The sequence below is a fragment of the Crinia signifera genome, chromosome 8 (assembly GCF_055691185.1).
Source record: "Crinia signifera chromosome 8, ASM5569118v1, whole genome shotgun sequence".
Classification (NCBI taxonomy): domain Eukaryota; kingdom Metazoa; phylum Chordata; class Amphibia; order Anura; family Myobatrachidae; genus Crinia; species Crinia signifera.
In genome coordinates this window covers 148,279,429-148,303,696 of record NC_139224.1, presented here as the reverse complement: position 1 = coordinate 148,303,696, position 24,268 = coordinate 148,279,429, and the positions used below count along the sequence as shown (strand labels likewise).

The 24,268-nt window shown below is 42.8% G+C and overlaps 1 protein-coding gene across 3 annotated transcripts in view; it reads left to right on the top strand.

The window, feature by feature from the left end:
• LOC146026580 (cytosolic carboxypeptidase 6-like) overlaps positions 1 to 24,268 on the top strand; it is a 1,552,889-nt gene that overhangs the window by 1,273,191 nt on the left and 255,430 nt on the right. For all 3 annotated transcript variants that reach the window (XM_083157364.1, XM_083157363.1, XM_083157362.1), the window contains one exon: positions 17,234 to 17,345. In XM_083157364.1, coding sequence (XP_083013490.1) covers positions 17,234 to 17,345 — 112 coding nt within the window. The remainder of the gene's footprint in view (positions 1 to 17,233; positions 17,346 to 24,268) is intronic.

Sequence of the window (24,268 nt, the reverse complement as noted above, 5' to 3'; positions counted from 1 at the left end):
CGGGGAGGCGCAGAGAAAGTTTGGGCGCCGGGGGTCTGCGGGGCTATAGTTACCCGCTGCTGTCTGCCGGTACCTGCCTGCTGTGCCGTCACAGTCCTGTCTCTCCCAGCGCTGGCTCCTGCTTCTATAATGAAAACGCACACTTAGAAAATGGCTGGCTCCATACTGCAGACAGTTTTCTGTCTGCAGTATGGGGGCAGCCATTTTCTAAGAGTCACTTTTCATTATAGCAGCAGGAGCCAGCTCTGGGAGAGATAGGACCGTGACCGCAGATGCGGCCGAGCAGGTATGGGCATGGGGGGGTGCCGAGGGGAGGGGGAGTATGAGGGCGCAAAAAAATTTGTGGCGGGGGGGGGGTGCAAAATATGTAGTTACGCCACTGGACACAATGTAGTGTTGGTGTTGGTTATTTTGGAAAATAACTTCCACGAGTTGTGTATTCCACCCTAACAAGGTACCAGGTGAGGATGCCATCTTGGACTCACTGTGTAGGATTAGCCTGGGAGGAATAGGTCACCCCTAGAAGAAATTACACAAAATGATGTGATTGCTGTGTAGAAGACAGTGAGGTTCATGTATTTTTCATCCAATCCACAAGTGTACCAGATGATGCAGCCATATTGGGCGCAGTACGAAGGTTACACTGTGGAAGGTGAGCCATATAAGGACTCAAATAATATAAGTATACTGTATACAGTATTTTATTTGTGCATGAAACAAGGTTTCAAAACATGAAACAAAGTTTGTGTACTATCTCATGCACTGAGTTTGAATGCTAAGCAATACTTTTCTTGCACATAAAGTACTGTATTTATTGCCAGTTACATATCATGTCCCCAGTAGTGCCAGTTACATATTATGTCCCCAGTAGTGCCCCTTACAGATGTCCCCAGTAGTGCTATTTACAGATAATGTTCCCGGTAGTGCCAATTTCATATATCCACAGTAGTGCCAGTTACAAATGTCCCCAGTAGTGGCAGTTACAGATGTCTCCAGTAGTGCCAGTTACATATCATGTCCTCAGTAGTGTCAGTTGCAGATGTCCCCAGTAGCGCCAATTACAGATCATGGGCCAGATTCTCTAAGCTTCAAAAGTAATAAAATGTAGAGTGATAAACAGCCAGCCAATCAGCTCCTACCTGCCATGTCACAGACTGCGTTTGAAAAATGTCAGGCAGGAGCTGATTGGCTGGCTGTTTATCACTCTACATTTTATCACTTTTGAAGCTTAGAGAATCTGGCCCCATGTCCATAGTAGTGCCGGTTACATATCATGTCCCTAACAGTGCCAGTTACAAATGTCCCTATTAGTGTCAGTTACAGTTCATGTACCCAGTAGTGCCAGTTACATATCATGTCCCCAGTAGTACCAGATATAGATGTCCACAGTAGTTCTAGTTACATATCATGTCTCCAGTAGTGCCAGTTACATATCATGTCTCCAGTAGTGTCAGTTACATATCATGTCCCTATTAGTATCAGTTACAGATTTCCCCAGTAGTGCCAGTTACAGATCATGTCCCCAGTAGTGCCAGATACAGATATCCCCGATAGTGCCAGTTACATATCATGTCTCCAGTAGTGCCAGTTACATATCATGTCCTTTCCCTTCTTTTTATACTTTAGAGCAGAGAAGGGAAAGGGGGGACATGATAGAAACTTTCAAATATATGAAGGGTTTTAACAAGGTACAGGTGGGAGACATTCTTCACAGGAAGAGGAGCAGCAGAACACGAGGACATGCACTGACACTAGAGGGAGGAAGATTCAGGGGAAATGTGAGGAAGAATTACTTCACAGAAAGAGTAGTAGATAAGTGGAATAACCTCCCATCAGAGGTGGTAGACACAAATACAGTAGAGCAATTTAACCCTGCTTGGGATAGGCACATTGATATCCTTACAAAGAAATAAGGATCAAATATGGTTTGAGGTAACATGTTTAAAAAAGGGGCAGACTAGATGGGCCAAGTGGTTCTTATCTGCGTCACATTCTATGTCTCTATGTTTAGTAGTGCTTTTAGCAACAACAACAACAAAATCCGGACTCTGGTTTTCAAAATAATTTGGATAACAGAAATCCAAATATGGAATACTCAACTTTTAGTAGAATTTCTACTTGGCAAAACCAATAAAATCATTAATTAAAGAAATTATCCTAAATATATTGGTGAAATACTAATCTTAATTTACTTGCATTCGCCAGTATAATAAATGTAAAAACCAATGAAATTTTTTTTTCTATTGTGCAATGAAATAAATACCTAAAATTCTAAATATATTATCTCCCTTCTTCTCCGTGGCAACAGCACATTCAGTACATAGAACATCGCACTCAAACTTTAAGTAACCACGCAGCTGATAACTCCACTTATGTGTTGTCAGAATAGAATGATGTTCTAGATTGATGTCTGACCAATCTCTGAAAGAGTGTGACTGTATGAAAGATGTTTGGTAACTGTATCGTCCCCTTCACAAGCCAGTGAACCTCACATCTGTATGCATTTTCTATTGATAATGATTAATGAGATTATTGCATGGTATGTGTCAAAGCCTAATATAACCTATACCCCTTTGCAAGGCATCATTGATAAACTTGATTGCTAAGTATTGAAGAACCTTGATATTTCTTCATTGCTTTCAGGCGTTATGTGACTGATAGCTTTCCCATTCATATATCTTTGCCAAGTAAATCAGACTTGGACGTTTAGACATTACTTATTCATTGCTATATGCTCCCCTTCCAGCTTCTGCTTAACCTTGTCTCATTGTTTTTGTCTACTGTCTCTCTAACAAATGAAAGACTTCATCCGCACACTGCTGAGGCTCACAATAAGGGGATGGATTGAATGTATGTACATTTGACTTAAAAAAAAATTACCAAACCATGTTGTCATGCAGGGGGAAAAATATGTACATTTATATTATTTCTGTGCAAGATAAATACAGTCTGCTTTTGAATGAAGCCCGCAGTGTTAGACAGCTTTATTTTTACACTGCAATTTAGATTTCTGTTTGTACACACCCCGCCCCATTCTAACTCTCTCTGCACATGTTACATCTGCCCCACCTGTGGCGCAGCATGGTTTTGCTTTTTTGGTACTTGTTTCCTAGCACGGCACCACCGATTTTGATTGTATCCATCGGGTCGGAAACATCGGGTCGGAATCAATGTAAAATGGTCCCTGAGACCCGATTTTACATTGATTTCAATGTAACCCCATTTTAATACCAAACCCCCATTTTAATACCAAACCCCCCCTCATGTTTCAAATGCCCCCCCCCCATTGTTAACGCCACCCCACTATTGACGCCAACCCAAAGCGTGGCGAGTGCAGCGAGTCCGCGAGGGGCCGTGGTACGCGTCCTCCGACCTTTTCATACCCCTACTATCCAAGTCGGCGTGGAGTTGATTTTATAAAGTGTGGCGAGCGCATATTGGCCCATTTCACATTGTCACCTATGTAAAATCGGGTTGATCGCGTTGATCGCATCGCGGGCCATTATAATGGCCCGCGACCGACGCGATCAACCCGATTTTCACTTTCAAAATAATTTTACATTGTTCCCTATGGGAAAATCATGTTGATCACGTCGGTCGCATCGCGGCCCCTTATTAGGGGCCGCGATGGACGCGATCAACCTGATTTTGTCTTTCACCTGCAAATTAGCTGGTGATTGACACAAAATCGGGTCCATCGCGTGGATTATAGTGCCTTAAAGTTAAGGCATACAATCAACGAGATGGGCGCCGTGCTAGGAAACAAGTACCGCTTTTTTTTTTGCTTGGCGAACAAAGCTGAATCAGGCCGTTAAATAATTTTCTAGAAGGACACACTGCATCAATGGGGCCGATTCAGACCGTTCAGAATGGGCTGAATTCAGCCCCATCCCTGATGGTCGGGGTTTGCGCGGCGAGTTTCATACTCGCCGGGCCGTATGCTCCAGGAGGGGAGGAATGGGGGCATTTTATAGGTGTGCTCATAAAAACACTGGGCGTTCCCCTGCGCATGCATGCGCAGGTGTGACGATGCCTGCCTGGAGCGGGCAGCTGATGTCACATGACGTTAGTGCCCACCCCGAATTCCGCCATCTCCAGCCAAGAAAAAATAATTTGATGGTCAGCGACCATTGAGTGATTTTCTTGCCCATACACAGCCTAGCTAACAGGTCTGAATCAGGCCCAATTTTTTTTGAAGGAGTGGTGAGAGCAACATGTGTATACAGATGGAGCAGCTCTCATTAGAGCTCCTCCTGGCAATTCTATCAACTATCGCCGCTGCTCGCCATCCGCCAGAAGGGAGCACATGTGCACGAGACGCTTGCCTGCCCCGTTCTGACGGAGCCCGCCGCCGCACCCCCGTAGCTGCCCACACCCCCCCCCCATCTTAACCCTGCCCTTCTCCCTGAAGCCGAGACGGGCAATGATTCTGCTCCCCGCCGCTGTGTGAAGGGGACGCTCGTGCATCCCCATCAGATGCAGCGCCCCTCCGCCACAGAGGCGATACATCTATAGAAACAGGAATGTCTCTGCCTAACCACAAATTCCACCTTGATAGTATAGGCAATGATATTGCAGATTTGTGTAATATATATATATATATATATATATATATATATATATCTCCTATATATTTGGCTACATCTGTCACTCAAAGTGGGTGTCTGTGTCTATAACGCTCTGTTCCTGGACTTTCCTCTTAATGTGTGATTGCCTTCATCTGTGCTGAACACCTTTCTGAGAAATTAACCTGTTTAAAACAGGTGATGGCAATCATACATTAAGGGGAAGTCTAGAAACAGAGCATTGTGTCCCTCCTGGAGAGGGTCATGTTGGGAGGTATGTGACAGAGAACCAGCCCAGTGAGCCCACAGACAGTGCCAGACACCCACTGCCTTCCCATGTTGCCCAGCACTGCTACTCCACAGCCACCAGGTGAGCGCCCCCCTCCCGCGATTTGCGGCAAAACCTCCCCCCCCCGCGCGCCCCCCCCCCTCCCGCGATTCGCGGCAAAAACACCCGCTCCTCCGCGACCCCCCCTACCGCGATTCGCAGCAAAAACACCCCCTGCGACCCCCCCTCCCGCGATTCACTGCAAAAAGAACCCCCCCACGACCCCTCCCGCAATTCGGGGCGGCACCCCCCCTGCGACCCCCCTCCCGCGATTCGCGGCACCCCCCCCCCGCAATTCGCAGCAGCCCCAGGATTAAATGGCACATGCAAAACACTGACATGGCTATGGTCGACAATGAAAAAGGTTGACATGAGTTTTTGAAGATTTATTTTTAATTTTTTTAATTTTTTCATATTCATTGTCATGTGTCGACATGGACACCAATGAAGTGGCACACTTATGTCAACATTTACATGTGTTGACCTTTCTGTGTTGATTTTTTCTTGTGGCGATTCGCGTCACACCCCCCGCAACCCCCCCTCCCGCGATTCGCAGCAACCCCCGTGACCCCACACCTCCCGCAATTCGCGGTAACCCCCCACCGGAACCCCTGTGAACCCCGCCCTCCCGCGATTCGCGGCACCCACCCCCGCGACCCCCCCTCCCGCAATTCGCGGCACCCCCCCGTGATTCGCGGCAGCTCCAGAATTAAATTGCACATGGAAAACACTGACATGGCTATGGTCGACAATGAAAAAGGTTGACATGAGTTTTTGAAGTTTTTTTTTCATTTTTTGAATATTTTCATATTCATTCTCATGTGTCGACATGGATACCAATGAAGTGCCACACTTATGTCAACATTTACATGTGTTGACCTTTCTGTGTTGATTTTTTCTTGTGGCGATTTGCGTCACCCCCCCCCCCCCCACGACCCCTCCCGCAATTCGGGGCGGCACCCCCCCTGCGACCCCCCTCCCGCGATTCGCGGCACCCCCCCCCCGCAATTCGCAGCAGCCCCAGGATTAAATGGCACATGAAAAACACTGACATGGCTATGGTCGACAATGAAAAAGGTTGACATGAGTTTTTGAAGATTTATTTTTAATTTTTTCATATTCATTGTCATGTGTCGACATGGACACCAATGAAGTGGCACACTTATGTCAACATTTACATGTGTTGACCTTTCTGTGTTGATTTTTTCTTGTGGCGATTAGCGTCACACCCCCCCGCAACCCCCCCTCCCGCGATTCGCGGCAACCCCCGTGACCACACACCTCCCGCAATTCGCGGCAACCCCCCACCGGAACCCCTGTGAACCCCGCCCTCCCGCGATTCGCGGCACCCACCCCCGCGACCCCCCCTCCCGCAATTCGCGGCACCCCCCCGTGATTCGCGGCAGCTCCAGAATTAAATTGCACATGGAAAACACTGACATGGCTATGGTCGACAATGAAAAAGGTTGACATGAGTTTTTGAAGTTTTTTTTTTTTCATTTTTTGAATATTTTCATATTCATTCTCATGTGTCGACATGGATACCAATGAAGTGCCACACTTATGTCAACATTTACATGTGTTGACCTTTCTGTGTTGATTTTTTCTTGTGGCGATTTGCGTCACACCCCCCCACCCCCCCCCCTCCACAACCCCCACTCCCGCGATTCACGGCACACACACACACACCTCCCCCGCGATTCTCGGCACCCCACCCCGTGACCCCCCCTCCCGTGATTCACGGCACACCCCCGCGACCCCCCCTCCCATGATTCGCCGCAACCCCCGCCCCGTAACCCCCCCTCCCGCGATTCTCGGCACCCACCCCCGCGACCCCCCCTCCCGCAATTCGCGGCACCCCCCCCGCGATTCGCGGCAGCTCCAGAATTAAATTGCACATGGAAAACACTGACATGGCTATGGTCGACAATGAAAAAGGTTGACATGAGTTTTTGAAGTTTTTGGTACTTATGTAGTATCTGGGCTGCCGATTTTTTGATTGTATGCCTTAAGTTAAGGCATACAATCAGATGCGATGCGATGCGATATCGCATCGCATCGCATCCGATATCGCATCCGATATCGGATGCGATGACCCGATTTTTCCATAGGAATCAATGTTAAAATGATTCCTATGGAAAAATGGGTCCTTTTCATACCCCTACTATCCAAGTGGGCATGGAGTTGGATATAAACCTGTGGCGAGCGTAGCGAGCCACCGAGCCCGAAGCGTGGCGAGCGAAGCGAGCCCCGCGAGGGGACGGTATTCGTCCCCTCGCGGGGCTCGCTTCGCTCGCCACGCTTCGGGCTCGGTGGCTCGCTACGCTCGCCACAGGTTTATATCCAACTCCATGCCCACTTGGATAGTAGGGGTATGAAAAGGACCCATTTTTCCCATTGAATTCCATGTTAAAATGGACTCAGTCCATTTTAACATTGATTCCTATGGAAAAATCGGGTCATCGCATCGCATCGCATCGAATCGCATGGTCGCATGCGATGCGATGCGATCTCCCGATCCGACCCGATTTAGAAATCGGCAGCCCAGATACTACATAAGTACCAAGTTTTTTTTTTCATTTTTTGAATGTTTTCATATTCATTCTCATATGTCGACATGGACACCAATGAAGTGCCACACTTTGTCAACATTTACATGTGTTGACCTTTCTGTGTTGATTTTTTCTTGTGGCGATTCGCGTCACACCCCCCCCGGAACCCCCACTCCCGCGATTCACGGCACACACACACCCCCCCGCGATTCTCGGCACCCCACCCCGTGACCCCCCCTCCCGTGATTCACGGCAGACCCCCCCTACCATGATTCGCCGCAACCCCCGCCCCCGTAACCCCCCTCCCGCGATTCTCTGCAATCCCTCCCCTCCCGCGATTCGCAGCATCCACCCCCCCTCCTGCAATTCGCGGCACCCCCCGCGACCCCCACTCCTGCAATTCGCGGCACCCTCCGCGACCCCCCCTCCCGCGATTCGCGGACACCTAAGTTGCAATACAGGGCATCTTTCATACAATTCTAACCATATTTCTCATAAACAAACGTTCACAAATTAAGGGGGCGCAGCCCCTTACGACGGTGTGAAGAGCGCCCGTAGGGCGCGATGAATCACCTAGTATATATATATATATACACACACACACACACACACACACACACACACACATACTCGTAGAACTGAACAAATAACTGTGCACCTGGACAAACTCATGTTGCAAATCAAGTGGTGCAAATACTGTACATTTATTTAGCGATTTATTTATTTATTTAGCTGTTGTTTTTGCATGCATAGTAAATACTGTTTGCTTTTATATGTAGCCCACAAATACTGGCAGCTTTTTTTTTTTTTACACTGAAATTCTCTTCCCAAATCTAAATCTCTCTGCACCGTCTATAATCTGCCCCAACTGCAGTATAACACGGTGTTACCAAAGTGCTTTCTCATTTTTTCTTTACTCCTAAATCAGAATCAGTCCTTACTTATGCCGGAACATAACATTGCCTATTACTTTCCTCCATACATTTACAGCAGACTTTTTATAAAGAGAAAAAATCAGCTCGGTTATCTGCTGCTGCTCCCCCATGGAACGTGCCATGTATCACAAGAACCTTGAAAGCCCTTGAAAAAAGGAACACTGTCTTTGGTTCCCTGCGTTTCTTGTCGTGGATGAATAGATGAGGCCATTATGTATGGGTTTTCGAAATGGCTTTTAAGCCTTAGAAAGTTTTCCACCGGCAATCAGTGGCCATATAACTTTTTAGCAATCTCAGATGTTACAGTATGTCAAAGGGCATTTGAGAGTAGTCCAGTAATCATCTCACCGCTGTAACGAGTGACAGGCCTCTGTCCCATCCTCCTCCAAGGTGTGCCTACACATCCTGCACTCCGCTCGAGGTTTATGTATTTTACCGTTGGGTAAAATTATTTATGTTTTTCTATTCTGCTTGTACACTCAGCGATCTCCCGGTCCATGACCTTATCACAAGCAACAGAGTTTTTAATGCTAAGGCCCCTGGGTGTTCACTGCGCAAAAACACTAACAGAATGTCAAAACAGGTAGTTCTTCTACTTTTATGTTGTGTTAAGTATTTGTTTTTTTTTTCTGCCAGATTTTTTTTTTTCGTATGTGAATTTCTTTTTTCCCCCTGCAGATTTAAACCCATTTAACAGGTTGTATTGTCTAAAGCAAAATAATACACAATAAAAAAAGTGTCATAAAAGTTTTCCAGTTGTTTACATTGATTTTCAAACCCTTTAGAGCAGGGGTGACAAAACCGTTTTTCGAGATCTACCAACAGTCCACGTTTTCCAAATCACCTAGCTGGTGCACAGCTGTAGTATTACTAACTGTCACATTCCCCAGATCACCTAGCTGGTGCACAGCTGTATTCATTACTAACTTTCACATTCCCCAGATCACCTAGCTGGTGCACAGCTGTAGTCATTACTAACTGTTACATTCCCCAGATCACCTAGCTGGTGCACAGCTGTAGTCATTACTAACTGTCACATTCCCCAGATCACCTAGCTGGTGCACAGCTGTAGTCATTACTAACTGTCACATTGGGCATCATGGACCGTGTAATGGTTAGCATTACTGCCTGCATTACTGAGGTCATGGGTTCAATTCCCACCATGGCCCTAACTGTGCAGAGTTTGTATATTCTCCCCGTAGTTGCGTGGGTTTCCTCCAGGTACTCCGGTTTCCTCCCACAATCCAAATATACACTGGTAGGCTAATTGGCTCCCAACAAATTAACCCTAGAATGTCTGTGTACATGTGGTAGGGAATATAGATTGTAAGCTCCACGGGGGCAGGGACTGATGTGAATGTTCAACTATACTCTGTAAAGCGCTGTGGAATATGTGTGCGCTATATAACAAATGGTTAATAAATAATAATACATTTTCAAACCTGCTGCATTAATTCCTACTATAGATCCACAGGTTAACCTAAAAACATGAACTGTTGGTAGATTCTGAGGACAGGTTTGGCGCAAGCATGTCGGCACAAGACCTACCATCAGGACAGTGTATAGAGGAGATGCGGTTAGCATCACAGCAGTCAGGATGTCGGCGCTCAGTATAATGATGCCGTCAACCCTAATGTCTTCAGAAGAACGGTGCAAGAACCATGAAATGATCAGGATGCCGACCCTGGAATACTGACAGCCGACATCCCGATTGGTGAGTGTGTGGGGAGTAGTAGCATGTGGCCAGGATGAGGGGGATGGGTGGTTAAGTTTAGGGCCTAGTGAAGGATTTAGGATTTGGCTGCAGGGAGAAGAAGGTTGGGGTTAGGCTGTGGGGAGGAAGGATAAGGCACTTGTGGGGATGGTAAGGTCAGGCTGTGGGGGATGGTTATGATGAGGCTGCTAGAAAGGAGGGTTAAGGTTGGGGAGGGCAGGCTGAGGGCATGTACTGTATGTGTCCCATATAGAGAGGCTCTAAACCAGGGGTGCACAGCCTTTCTCAGTCAGAGGGTAGCACTGGGAGATCACACTAGTTGAAGGAGCCACAATTGAACTTTACTTGCTTAAATATGTAAAAATGTCAACACCAACAACTTGGTGGCCCTGCCTGGGGTTCCCACCAAAGGGCCACATACAATGATGTCGAGGGCTGCAGGTTGATGTGTGGGGCTCATGTGGGCTTTAATACTCCACATCCCACCTTCAGGTCTGCCAAAAGTTAGACATGCATTAGTGAGACATTAACAAAAGTTAGACCTGCATTAGTTAGACATTGACATAAGTTAGACATGCATTAGTCAGACATGGACATAAGTTAGACATGCATTATTGAGACATTCACATAAGTTACACATGCATTAGTCAGACATGGACATAAGTTAGCCCTGCATTAGTTAGATATGGACATAAGTCAGACATGCATTAGTGAGACATTAACAAAAGTTAGCCCTGCATTAGTTAGACATTGACATAAGTTAGACATGCATTACAAGGACAGTGAGAAAAGTAAGGACACAAGTAAAATGTCAACCAGTATGTGTACATGGACATCGTATAAGCATACCACATCCATGCGCTTGCCATGCTATGCCCACTGGGATGATAAAGTATGAACAAGTCGGTTAAAAAAAGTTGGTTGTTGGGATATTGAGTGCGTTGGCTTGGCTAACTAATGCATGTCTAACTTTTCACAATGTCTAACAAATGCAGGTCTAACTTTTGTCAACATCTAACTAATCCATGTCTAACTTTTGTCAATATCTAAATAATGCATGTCTAACTTTTGTCAATGTCTAACTGATGCATGTCTAACTGTTGGTGTCGATCTATTGACTGTCTGACTAGACATTGTCTGTCAGCCAACTGGAACCCAGTAATATGGCAGCCCTCCTGGGACAACTATAACACTGTCTACCTAAAGGGTACTTTATAGAATATCTCCATGCCCGTACTCTGCTATAAGAAAACTATTCTTACTGTTCCAAGGCCTACCACAGTCCCCTGTTCGAGAATGAGTTATGCTTCAATTGTCAAAATCCTTCAGACTTTGACTCATATTAACAACTCAAAATCTCTCCCCTGGAACACAAAGCAAAAGAATCTTTCACATCCATCAAACAGGCAATTTCTCCTGCAACGGCTCTAGGTCTTCTATACTATTCTAAAACTCCCTGTTACATGGGAGACAGTTACTTTAGTGGTATTGCTAAAGCTGCATGAAGACAAATGCTTAATAGTAGCCACTAATTTCCTGCCTTGTCTTAAGGCCGTTGCTTTTGCTGCTGCTGCATTTGTGAATACATCATCCGGTTCTCATTTTCCACCACTCCGTATGGCTGCACCACAGGCAGTAGCGGGTCCAGGCCCAGAGCCAAATTGGCCATAGAAAATTATTGCTGTCGCTAGATGTACAGGGGTAGCAATAGACCTATTGATGGGTACATATTTCTTGTAAATATTGAGGGTAATTCAAGAGCAGCTTAGCGCCCCTTGCCTGAGCGATGTCATTAACGATTTCCGCAGAACTCCAGAGCAAATGATATAATGCATACATACTGAATGATATTGTTAATGACATCATTCAGTGATGTCATCTGGCCTCCGCTCAGAATATGCAGTCCTTGACTATACAGTCAACATTGAGCCACATGTACAGATGCCGGAAGACTTCGTTATCGACCGACAGGAACGCACATCATTAACAATATTGGGACAAATATAATAGGGACTGAGAATCAGAAAGTGAGGGATTTTGGGAGAGTTTTCTATTTTTTTATTTTTTTTTAAAGCGGCAATCACTTACATGGCAAAATCAACCTGGTTTTTCAGTGCAAATGATTGCGGCTTTAAAAAAAATAGGAAAACTCTCACAAAATCTCTCACTTTCTGATTCTCACACCCAATTGCATTTGGCCTATATCTTTGTATCAGTTGTCCCTGCGTTGGAACAATGTTCACTTCTTCCAGTGTTTTAGATTACACCGCTGCTACTACTTACAGTGAGCTGGATACTTACAGTAGTTATCAGTGACTGCCTGATAATAAATAGTCCCCAAAGACAGTTGTTTTTCATAGCATGAGATTTAGGATTCTATTTATTTGATTCTATTAAATTAGGTCCTAACTGTTATTTTTCAAATATATCCTGTACCATGGCAGTTTATCTCCACCCAAGGCTTAGTAAATAGGCCGCTTTTTTGTTTCTATTTTTTAATTTTTGGGTTCTTTGTGGTAACCATCCAGCAACACATTAAAATGCTATATATAAATTTCTCTCTCACACATGCACAAACACAGAGGCAATCACAAGGTAGCAGACTAGCTTTAGAAGCATTTGCTTTGAGAGGGCTTACTAGTATTCTCTCTCTCTCTCTCTCTCTCTCTCTATATATATATATATATATATATATCTGTCTAGTGTCTGAGGGGCTCTGAAACACTGCCATCTGTTGGCAACAAGTGAAACTACATTTACTAGCTTTGGAAGCATTTTGCATTGGGGCAGTACAGATGATGTAATGGTTAGCATTACTGCCTCACAGCGCTGATGTCATGGGTTTAATTCCCACCATGGCACTAACTGTGCAGAGTTTGCAAATTCTTCCCGTGTTTGTGTGGGTTTCCTCCGGGTACTCCGGTTTCCTCCCACAATCCAAACATATACTGGTAGGCTAATTGGCTCCCAACAAAATTAACCATAGAATGTATGTGTGTGCGTGTACATGTGGTAGGGAATATAGATTGTAAGCTCCACTGGGGCAGGGACTGATGTGACTGTTACAAATATCCTCTGTAAAGCGCTGTGTAATATGTGTGCGCTATATAAGAAACTGTTAATAAATACATAAATAAATAATAACTTGCTTAGAGCAGGTTTACATATATATATATATATATATACATATCCACCTATGCCGGCACTCCAAGAATCTCAGCTGCTCCGGTGCCACTATTACATACGTGTAGTGAATCCAAACAAAGAGCACTCTGGAGACTTTTCATTCAAATAAATCTGTATTGCAGCGTAACGGTATGAACGTTTTCAGGACCTAAGTCCCTTCCTCAGATACCTACAGCTGTAGGTATCTGAGGAAGGGACTTAGGTCCTGAAAACGTTCATACCGTTACGCTGCAATACAGATTTATTTGAATGAAAAGTCTCCAGAGTGCTCTTTGTTTGGATTCACTATATATATATATATATATATATATATATATATATATATATATATATATACATATATATGTGAGCCTGAAGATAATACATACCTGTATTGAAACGTTGCTGAGCACAATAAAATTATTTGCTGTTTGAAGAAACCGTCTGGAGTGCTGCGTCCTTCTCCCGTCTATATGCACCTTTGACGAAGGCACCCGACAAGCAACATCATTTTGGTGGTGTGCCCGGCACCAAGCAGTCTATATATATATATATATATATATATATATATATATATATATATATATATATGTACAAACTGATAGCCAGCAACATCAGATAAATGCAATATATATATATATATATATATATATATATATATATATATATATATATATATATATATATGTACAAACTGATAGCCAGCAACATCAGATAAATGCAAAAAAAGTTTTTTATGGCATATTATTATAAAGTGCAATAGTAACAAAAGTACATTTAAGTACACAAAATGCTCTTGCAGAGAGAGTGTATGTGGATTCATAGGCTGCACTCTATTGCGCCCCATGGCCTCAATGAGGAACTGTCCCTTAATTGTTTCCTATAGTACATGGTGGTTGGCTGTGCTATTTTGATATACCATTCATGTCTTTACATTGTATATAGTTGTATAAATTTTCCTTGTTTTGCTTCTGTTCTAATATTTTTGTCTTGTTTGTGTTTTTTGCACTTTGTATGTATATGCCAATTGGGGAGACTGGCTGAATATGGCTATCCCGTTCTGCTTTTTAAGTAGATGTTGCTCCTCCGGCGCCTCTTTGGCCTTAGATACATTATTAAATTGTCTGGTTTATGCACCTCCTTGTTTGTATATAGTTGTCATGACAACCATCCTGTATCATCAGGAAACACGTGACCCAGCGTCCTCTGACGCGGGCCGTGCCCTCCGACAAGATGACGTCATGATGCTCTTCCGGAAGTACTTCTTTGCACTTCCGGTTTTGGATACATCCGGGATCCGGCTTTGTTTTTGCTGCACGGCACACATGGGCGTGTGTCCGCAAGAGCCAATCAACGGTCTCCCTCTCTGGTATATATACCCGTGGTTGGTCCTAAGGTCCACAGCACATGATTAAGGTGCTTAGTTGCACCGAAACGGCCATCGTGCTATGACCTTAATGGAGGAGGACCGGATTTACCTATGCTGCTAAGTATTCCTGTTTGCACTTTTTTGCATGATACCGGACTCCTCTTTTTGTGTACTTAAATGTACATTTGTTACTATTGCACTTTATAATAATATGCCATTAAAAACTTTTTTTGCATTTATCTGATGTTGCTGGCTATCAGTTTGCACATATACAAATTTTCCATATCTGAGCCGGGCACTCAGGAGTTGACTTCAGTATGTGTGTGCAGTTTATCCCTCCTCGCTCTCTCTCTCTCTCTCTCTCTCTCTCTCTCTCTCTCTATATATATATATATATATATATATATATATAAAGCAGTAGTCCTGGCACTCCAAATTTTATAGGTGCCAAACTTGCTCCGGTGCCCTCTGTGACCAAATGGGTCCAAATAGTACATGTAGAGACAGGGCACTCAGGAGACTTCAATGCGGTGTAAAGTGAAATGTATTCTGACATATGTTTCGGGCCAATATAGCCAGGGACGACGGGCTATATTGGCCTTATACACAATAAGACTCTCTACTAGCCTCCAAACTTTCAACCTTCCCTGAAAACTCACCTCTTCAGGCAAGCCTATCATATTTAAGTTCTACATGCATAACCCTCTGAGGCACTTATGTATTATTTAGCTTCCCTTCTGGACTTGTAACTTGGTGGGACTGCTATGCTTTTACTGGTGCCTGTCCTTGTGTTTCCCTCCTATGTCCCTATAGATTGTAAGCTTGCAGCAGGGCCCTCCTACCTCTACGTCTGTTGTTACCCAGTTTGTTCTTTCAGTGTTGTCAACATTTGTAAAGCGCAACGGAATCTGCTACGCTATATAAGAAACTGTAAATAAATAAATAAACTCCTATTTCTCAGATCACACAGACTAATATTCTTTTTAGTGCTTGTGTCATTTTCATTTGCTGTTACTAAACTGAATTCTATAAAACTATAGCGAGGAACCGGAGAAAACGATCGCAGTCTGAGGCTCTTTAAAATGTTGAATGACCGGATGTTGTTTTTATTATAACAAACTGTACTAGATGAATGCAGCCTGCGATGATCTGATAGTGACCAAGCAGCGTTTATACTAGAGCTCCAATCTGCCGTTATCGTCCACAGTTTTAAAATTGTCATAAAACTACTTTTAAAAATACCTGCTCCAACTTTAGCCTATAAGTTACGAGCACAGCAAATACAATTACAGTACAGAGAACAAAATAACTTGGAAGAACATCAACATAGATAGTGCGTCGGTTCTCTTGGGAATCAAGGTCAAACTACTAAAAGACTCAGTATTATATATGCATTTATTCACCCTGATACTATTCATCTCTTGCTAAATAAAACAACTTTTGTTTCAGATTAACCCTTCGCATATAATTAGCTCTCTCAGTTATTACTTATATAAAGTAAGTAAGAAAAATGATGTAGTTTAACAAGTACAGTATGTCTAGCTATTACTGAACTGAATCTGTCTGCATGGGTACATACATACATACTAATCGGAGGACCAATGAGTTTATTTTTTTCCTGTGGGGGCCAGTGTGTGTGTGTGTGTGTGTTTTTCCCCATGGGGGATTGATAGTGTATCTTGGCAATTTTTAAATTTTGATCAGGTTGGCTCGCAAAAGCAAAATCTCTCTCTTATGGGCAAAACCATGTGCACTGCCGGTGGGGCTGATGTAACATGTGCAGAGAGGGTTTGATTTGGGTGGGGTGTGTTCAAACTAAAATCAAAATTGCAATGTAAAAATAAAGCAGCCAGTATTTACCCTGCACAAAAACAAAATAACTCTCCCAAAACTTACTCTCTCTGCACCTGTTACATCTGCTCCACCTGCATTAAACATGGTTTTGTCCATTAAAGAAGTACAACTAGAATCAACCTTGTTCATTTCTCTAACACTGCTTTGCATTAATCCTGTATTTTGTTATTTCATTCAGTTTTCAAAAGTTTCAATAAGTTAAGACAAATGGATGTATTTAATAAATGCATACCTCCCAACTGTACCGCTTATCGCAGGAATGTCCCGGTATTTTGGGACATTCCCGCGTCCCTCCCGCCACCGGCAGTGTCCCGCGGCAGGGGGCAGTTGTGAGTCCCCCCTGTCATCCGTGAATAGACGTTGGGCGCATGCGCACAGCGTCTATTCTTGCAGGCAGAGGGGCTGGGGACTGGCCAGCAGCTCACAGAGCTGCTGGGCATGCCCCCACCGTGGTGGAAAATGGGGGCGTGAGTATAGACCACGCCCTTTCAAATAGGCGACGCCCCCCAAAATTTGGCAAACTTGCCCTCCCCGGCATCTCCAAAATTTGGGAGGTATGTAAATGTGACAAGTATCATGAATGTGCTATAATGTTTAGCAATCCCTTAGAGTCCGGCTTTGATTGGTCTGGAATGAGTATCATTTATAAATACCAGTAAATGGCTGTTCAGGATATATAGAACCACAACATTATATGTGTCCTCTGTATTAGAGAAGCTATTCATTACTTGCTGTTTTCTTCTAATTAAAGGTGCTCATTGATGGGTTTCGATCTGAACAGACATTGGCAAGAGCCTTCCCCATGGGCCCAGCCAACTCTATACGGAGTGAAGCAGCTGATCCTGAAGATGCACAACAGTCCTGTAAGTCCAGAATTACTATATAAAGCAACTATTGCAGGTTATGTTGGTTGGACACAAGTCGGCTGTATTTGCACCGCATTGGCATGCAAAGGAACTACGTGCAGGTTTTCACCCAATGATTTCTGGTATGCATCTCTGTGCCTGAACAATTCCTATCTGCATTTTTGGTCTCATACTTAGTATTATCATTATCAATGTGCACCTGCACCAGCCATAACCTTTGAACATACCATAGATTTGTATTAGTTGCAAAAAATTCCTTTTGTAAAAATCCCTTAATCGACAACCACAAAACATATGTGGATTTAAAACTTCACTGCAGAAAATTGCTGTATACAGACTCTTTTTTTTTTTTTTTTTAAATCAGTGAAAATTAAAAGGCCCTTTATTCAGTAACATACATCAACAGATTCCTGCGTCCTGATGACGGGCTCTGTCCGAAACGCTGTAGACACACAGTAAAAATTTTTTTTTTATAAAAGTCCCAGACGTCTTCCTTTCTCAACTAACTGCATTAGTGAGTTGCACTCCCACAAGACGAGCACCCGGGCCAGAATACATCTTTTTACATCACCTGCAGGTAGTGCCAGACCCCACAAAGTACTACTGTATATATATATATATTTATATATATATATATATATATATATATATATATATATATATATATAGGAGCCAGGGGTGCGGCACTCCAACCTTGTTGCAGATAGCAAAATAAACACGCAGGACAGCGGTGTGTTATCAACGTTTCAAATATTAAATTTGTCTTCAGGATGAAGACAAATTTAATATTTGAAACGTTGATAACACACCGCTGTCCTGCGTGTTTATTTTGCTATCTGCAACAAGGTTGGAGTGCCGCACCCCTGGCTCCTATCTATCCCTATTTGTGAGGGCACCCGCCGAGGTTCATTGAGTTGTTGGGAGTGCCTATCCCTCTACGTATATATATATATATATATATATATATATATATATATATTAAAAAAGGGGGAGAATAGATGTGCGTCCTATGTTCTTTTCACCTCAGAAATTACACAAAATGAAAAAAGCTGATTTTATTCAGAATATTAGTACATAGAGTTTCAATTCAGATTTTACAAATAATAAGATATTAGATCCACTGCATGATCCAACACCAAATGCGACCCATCTGTGAAATCCTCAATGTAAACACCATTTGGTGTTGGATCATGCAGTGGATCTAATATCTTATTATTTGTAAAATTGTCATCTGAATTGAAAATCTAATATTCTAAATAAAATTACACATTACAATTTCTGAGCACATCTATTCTCCCCCTTTTTTCTATTTCTATTTCTGGTGCCTTCAGTAACAGCAAGGCACAATAGAAGTGCTGCCCCGTCATCAGCGCAGTAAAAGGCCACACCCCCCCTTTATATATATATATATATATATATATATAGAGCAGGGGGGTTGGTCGGCACTTTCATCCACTAAGGGCAAACACCCAGGTGCCTTCCTTGAATTCGGTAGAAAGGTTGCTCTCAGGGGGTCCCAACTGGGGCTGGTCCCAAGAAACAGGCGGCACTCAAAGGGTTAAGGAATAAATCCAAATTTATGTAGACAATTTGTGCATCATGTCAGCATACAGTCGTGTCGACGTTTCAAAGCCGGTGAGGCTTTTTCCTCAGGACGTGCAGTACATAAAGTGCATAGGGTGCTGTGAGAGCACACTGCTCTGATTCTTTTATTGTTCACAGCACCCTATGCACTTTATGTACTGCACGTCCTGAGGAAAAAGCCTCACCGGCTTTGAAACGTCGACACGACTGTATGCTGACATGATGCACAAATTGTCTACATAAATTTGGATTTATTCCTTAACCCTTTGAGTGCCGCCTGTTTCTTGGGACCAGCCCCAGTTGGGACCCCCTGAGAGCAACCTTTCTATATATATATATATATATATATATATATATATATATATATATATATATATATGCAAAGAGAGGTTCAGAGGGTGCTCTAAATAAATCAACAGTTTAAAAAAATATATTTAATAAAATTCCAGTGAAATATTACAGTAGAATACTTTGTTGAAAGATGTCAGAGGTCAATGATCAACATATGAACACACAGGCCCTAAATATACATATATAACGTAGAAGGAGGGCACTCTGTATGTAAGGGATTTCAATAAACCAGGGGAGCAGCACACATAGGGATAATGTAGAGAATACCTCTCTCTCTCTCTATACATATATATATATACACAATATGAACCATGGATAGCAGCGGCACTCCGAACTGTATTAGCACTCTCAACTTAGCATTTCATATCAACTTTTCAGCTCACTTTTTGGAGCTTTTTCAAGAACTGAGTTGAGAGAGGGATTATTTAGTCCGGAGTGCCGCTGCAATTCATTTTTATATTGTTGCGGGGATCGTATGACCGCCGTCTGCAGAGGGCACCAGGCAAGCTTTGAACAGAGAATTCCAGAGTGCCGGAGCTTGAGTTGATTTTATATATATATATATATATATATATATATATATATATATATGTGTGTTTACAGACAGAGCACTGTTCCCAAGTGTGCTCAGAAATGTACTTCTATATATTTACAGTATTCATTGGTCCGAAACACTCCTATATATTGCAATTGGAGAACATCTGGATAGATCACAGTTTAACTTTAAAAGGGCTCAAAGCCAATGTGAATTCGAAGCAAGATTCTTCCCTGTTGTATGTTAATTAAGACTGAATAACTGCACTTGGAGAAGAACCACAGAGGAACATACCAGAGATGTTGTTACTGCACCTGGTACCCCGTTGTGTTAATGTTATATAAGAAATCTTCTTTGCCAACATCTCACTGGGAATGTGATAAAAGGGCGGGGACAATAATTATTTTTCCAGCTGTAAACTCCAACAAATTTCATATCGCTTTCTACTTCTTTATTTTCATTTGCTGAAGGCCATTAAATATACCTGCAGTCCCCAGGAATAAAAAAGATGAGTGAGCAGACCTGGGAATTATTGGAAATATGTAAACAACATTAATTCTGGAAGGAACCAATTCCGTTCGACAGTATATATTAATGCAAATAACTTTTTTTTTAAACATCCGGAAAAGTGCTTCTTGTTACTTAAATGAGAATCATTCAAAAAATGTAACATATGGAACCCTCTGGGCATCTGTTTAAGCTTTGAGGGAGCCGTACGAAAGTTTTTTCATGAGTGTTTGAAATAAAGTTCTATTTAAGCTTATGAAAGGAGATGGATTCTCTGTAATATTCCCAGAGAGCTTGTGTTCAAGACAAGTTAGGTCTTAGAATCATTAACCAGGCACTGATTGATTGAAACATCATATTTCTTTTGCTGGCTAAATTAAATGGAGAATACTGGGCAATGTATTTTTCTGGTTAGGTTATACCTCTCCACAATTTAAAATATCAGCCCACAGACATTTTAAACATTTTCTTCTTCTTTGCAAAGCAGAAATAACTTGTCTTCATCATTTCATCTTATTATGTAGGCTAACAGGGCTCAACGGGCCATCTGGCACCTCTGACAAATGACAGAAGCATACCTCCCAACTGTCCCGTTTTTGTGGGCGGGCCTGAGTCCCTCCCAAGGCATCCCTGCGAGGCCACACCCCCTTTTCATAGGCCATGCCCCATAGTTCAATATTGTGTGTGTGCTGGGACAGCTGCTCCAGAATGTAACTGTTCCTGCAATCCCTACCACTACTGATCCGAGGAGAATTACTGAATAAGGACCGATTTTCACTTTATAATTATTAGCAGGTATGTATTGCCAACTCTAGTTACCTGTTAGACCTTAAACACCACTTTAAACTAGCTTACCTTTAAGGCAAGAGTCAAAAGAAAATGAGGAGTTTCTGCTGAAACTGAGCTCTGAAAAGGGCTGGACTGGCCCACTGGCGTACAGGGGAAATTCCCAGTGAGCCCTAATGACTCATAACCCCACCTCCTCCTCCTATAGGGGTCAGAAACTTGGTGGAGCAAGATCATGGATAAACTTGATTGCTTGGAAGGTTTCTATGGAAGCTACACAAATATTAACCCTTCTGCCAATCAAGTGGTACAGCACACAAGAAAGGCAGATTACATAGCAGGGGTGGGATAAATAGAGCATACTGTATTTTATGTATGCCTCCCATTCTCTGATATTACATTAGTATTGCATCATTGTCTTACCATAGAGATCAGTGATTTGTGTGAGATTCCATCTGCACACAGATGTTTGCTCTAAAATACTGAGAGAGCCATCTACAGGCAACCAAAAGGAACAACAACCTAGTGCAATTGTCAAATACTTTTGATTTCTTTAATAACTTTTGATTCAATGGGAAGTTCTTGTTTTATTAAGCACGATGATAGATCTCTCATAATGTACATATAAAAAAGGATAACTGTGTTTTATAATACATCCCAAAGAAGCGGTTAGCTACAGCTCTGCAACTGCGGAGCATATTGCAGAGCTTGGTATACATGAATGAAAATGTATTCTTTCCATCATTAATAGTGAGAGGACCTTTAAAGTTTGAGCGATGGATGCTACGTGTTGCAGGGGGTGTGTGATGGATGTATTCATAAAGGTCAAGGTAATTCCCAGTACAGGCCGCTGACCTTTCCCTTTCACAGTACTGTGCTGGGGCTCCGAAATACATTTCACTGAGCCGCACATTCAGTAAGAGACAGGAAATGACAGAGATATGCTATAAGCCACTGTGGTGTGATCCATCATCAAATCTGACGCAGAATTCCATGAGGAAGCAGAGCCAGTAGTAGCATAGGAAGAGTATGGAAAATGCATTTTTGCCTCAGTTTAGCTTGATACCCATCTAATAGAGTGTCTGGTGTAAGTGGACCAAATATAGTCATTTTTCTTTTGTCGCTTAGTATGGACATAACCACGTTTTATCTGTATTGTATGCTAATATAGGGACAGTGTTATTGCATTGTACTCACTTCGAGATGCTGATTTCCTGCATCACAGCCAGGGATTGGCAGGGTTGTAACTTGGGGTGTGCGAGCGTTGTAGGTCCTAGAGTGGGGTCTTAGGATGCTCTGCTCCTTCCAGGTACCGGTGTCATGATGTCACAGCTTTGGTGGTCTGGTCCATCACAGACTAGAATTTCTACCCGCTATTGTCCTGAGTGTGTAAAAGGGCAGGTGCCAACTGGGCCAGACCAATACGGATTGCCTTTGGGTTGGCATTGTAACCAGGATACTGCATTCGACATGGACCATTTATGCATGGTTTGTGTATCCGCATCAGACACCTCCACTATATTGATGTACTACGCAGTGTGTAGTGGTTAGCGTAAGGAGAGGATCTGTGCAGTGTGATAGTTTTGAACATTGTGGTACAGAAAGTACAAAATAGCAGGAAATATGGGTCTGAGCAATACAATTGACCTTTGAGTCCTAAAATCTCCCATAATTCATTTGAGGGTCAAGCTTTTAGACATGCAGCTCTGACTCTATGGGAGTCACTTACTCATACAGTTCGAGAGACCCCCACTCTAGAATCCTTCCAAAACAGACTCAAGACTTTCCTGTTTAATCAAGCATTAATGTAATTCCTTTAACCCTTTTAAGTCCAACATCTAGTCAGGCTCAACTGCCCTAGCACTAGTAGCAGATCCAGTGGTAAGCCACTTTAAAATAAGAACATTAACATCGTTCAACATTCAATGTAGACCATTTTTTAATAAAGAAAAAAAAAAATACAATTATTTTAAACATTTAAACCAGATTGTTTGAATTACAAACATAAATTTGGACTGCAAAAGGTTAAGTATAGTGTATGAAAAGCTTTTCTGTACTTCATTGTTCCTATACTGTATTACATTCATCCTATCTGTAAAGCGGCTTGAGTCCTAATGGAGAAAGAGCGCTATATAAATAAAATTATTATTAATATTATTATTTGTATTTGGGGTCTTGTGATTGGAGGTTGGATGCAGATGAGGGGGGAGGGAGGGGGTCTTTGCATATTCACTGTTAAGATAACTATGTCTCACCTTACTATGCTATTGGGCCAACTCATTATTTATCTTGTTTCCCAAGAAATAATTAATTTTCTGGTCTTTTTAACATAATTTTATTGTTGGCATAACGCATCCTAAAGAGTCTGTCCCGGTGATGGACTTTTTCCATTGTGAAGTCTTTTTCCTCTATCTTAATGTAGCAGCAAAAGACTTAATTTCATGGATGTGATGCGCAGACCAGCTGCTAGACTGGTATCAGGGAATACCTTCAGTACCTACATAGCACTGAAATGCTGCATTGGCAAAGACTACTAGTATCAGCTATCGGAACCAGACACCGAAGAGCTACAGTACTGTATGCTTCTCAGAGATTGATAAATAGCTTTCACAAGTTCACCTACTGTACTTGCTGCACTTTAGCATGAACTCCTTCATATATATATATATATATATATATATATATATATATATATATATAAATAAAGTTTTACTTTCTTTTATGGTAAGAATATCTGATGATGGTGTTAACACAACAGGATGCAGTACTTCGATGCTTGAAAACTAGGCTGTCCCAATGAGAGTTATCTTTGGGAGTGGCCATATTCAGGCAGAAACAAGCCCCTTCACTGGTGAAAATACCAATTTACTACAGTAGAAAGCAGTTCCGTCTTAACAGCATTGAAAGCCCTGGTCAAAGCCATGCACTGGGGGCCCCTAGACATCCATTAATGACCCTACAGCAGTGGTGTCAAACTCATGACCCTCCAGCTGTTGTGGAACTACACGTCCCAACATGCCCTGCCACAGTTTTAGCAATCCATTATATAAAATTTGTGGCAGGGAATGCTGGGACATGTAGTTCCACAACAGCTGGAGGGCCACGAGTTTGACACCACTGCCCTACAGTGAATGGCTGTCCGCACTGTGATTGGTGG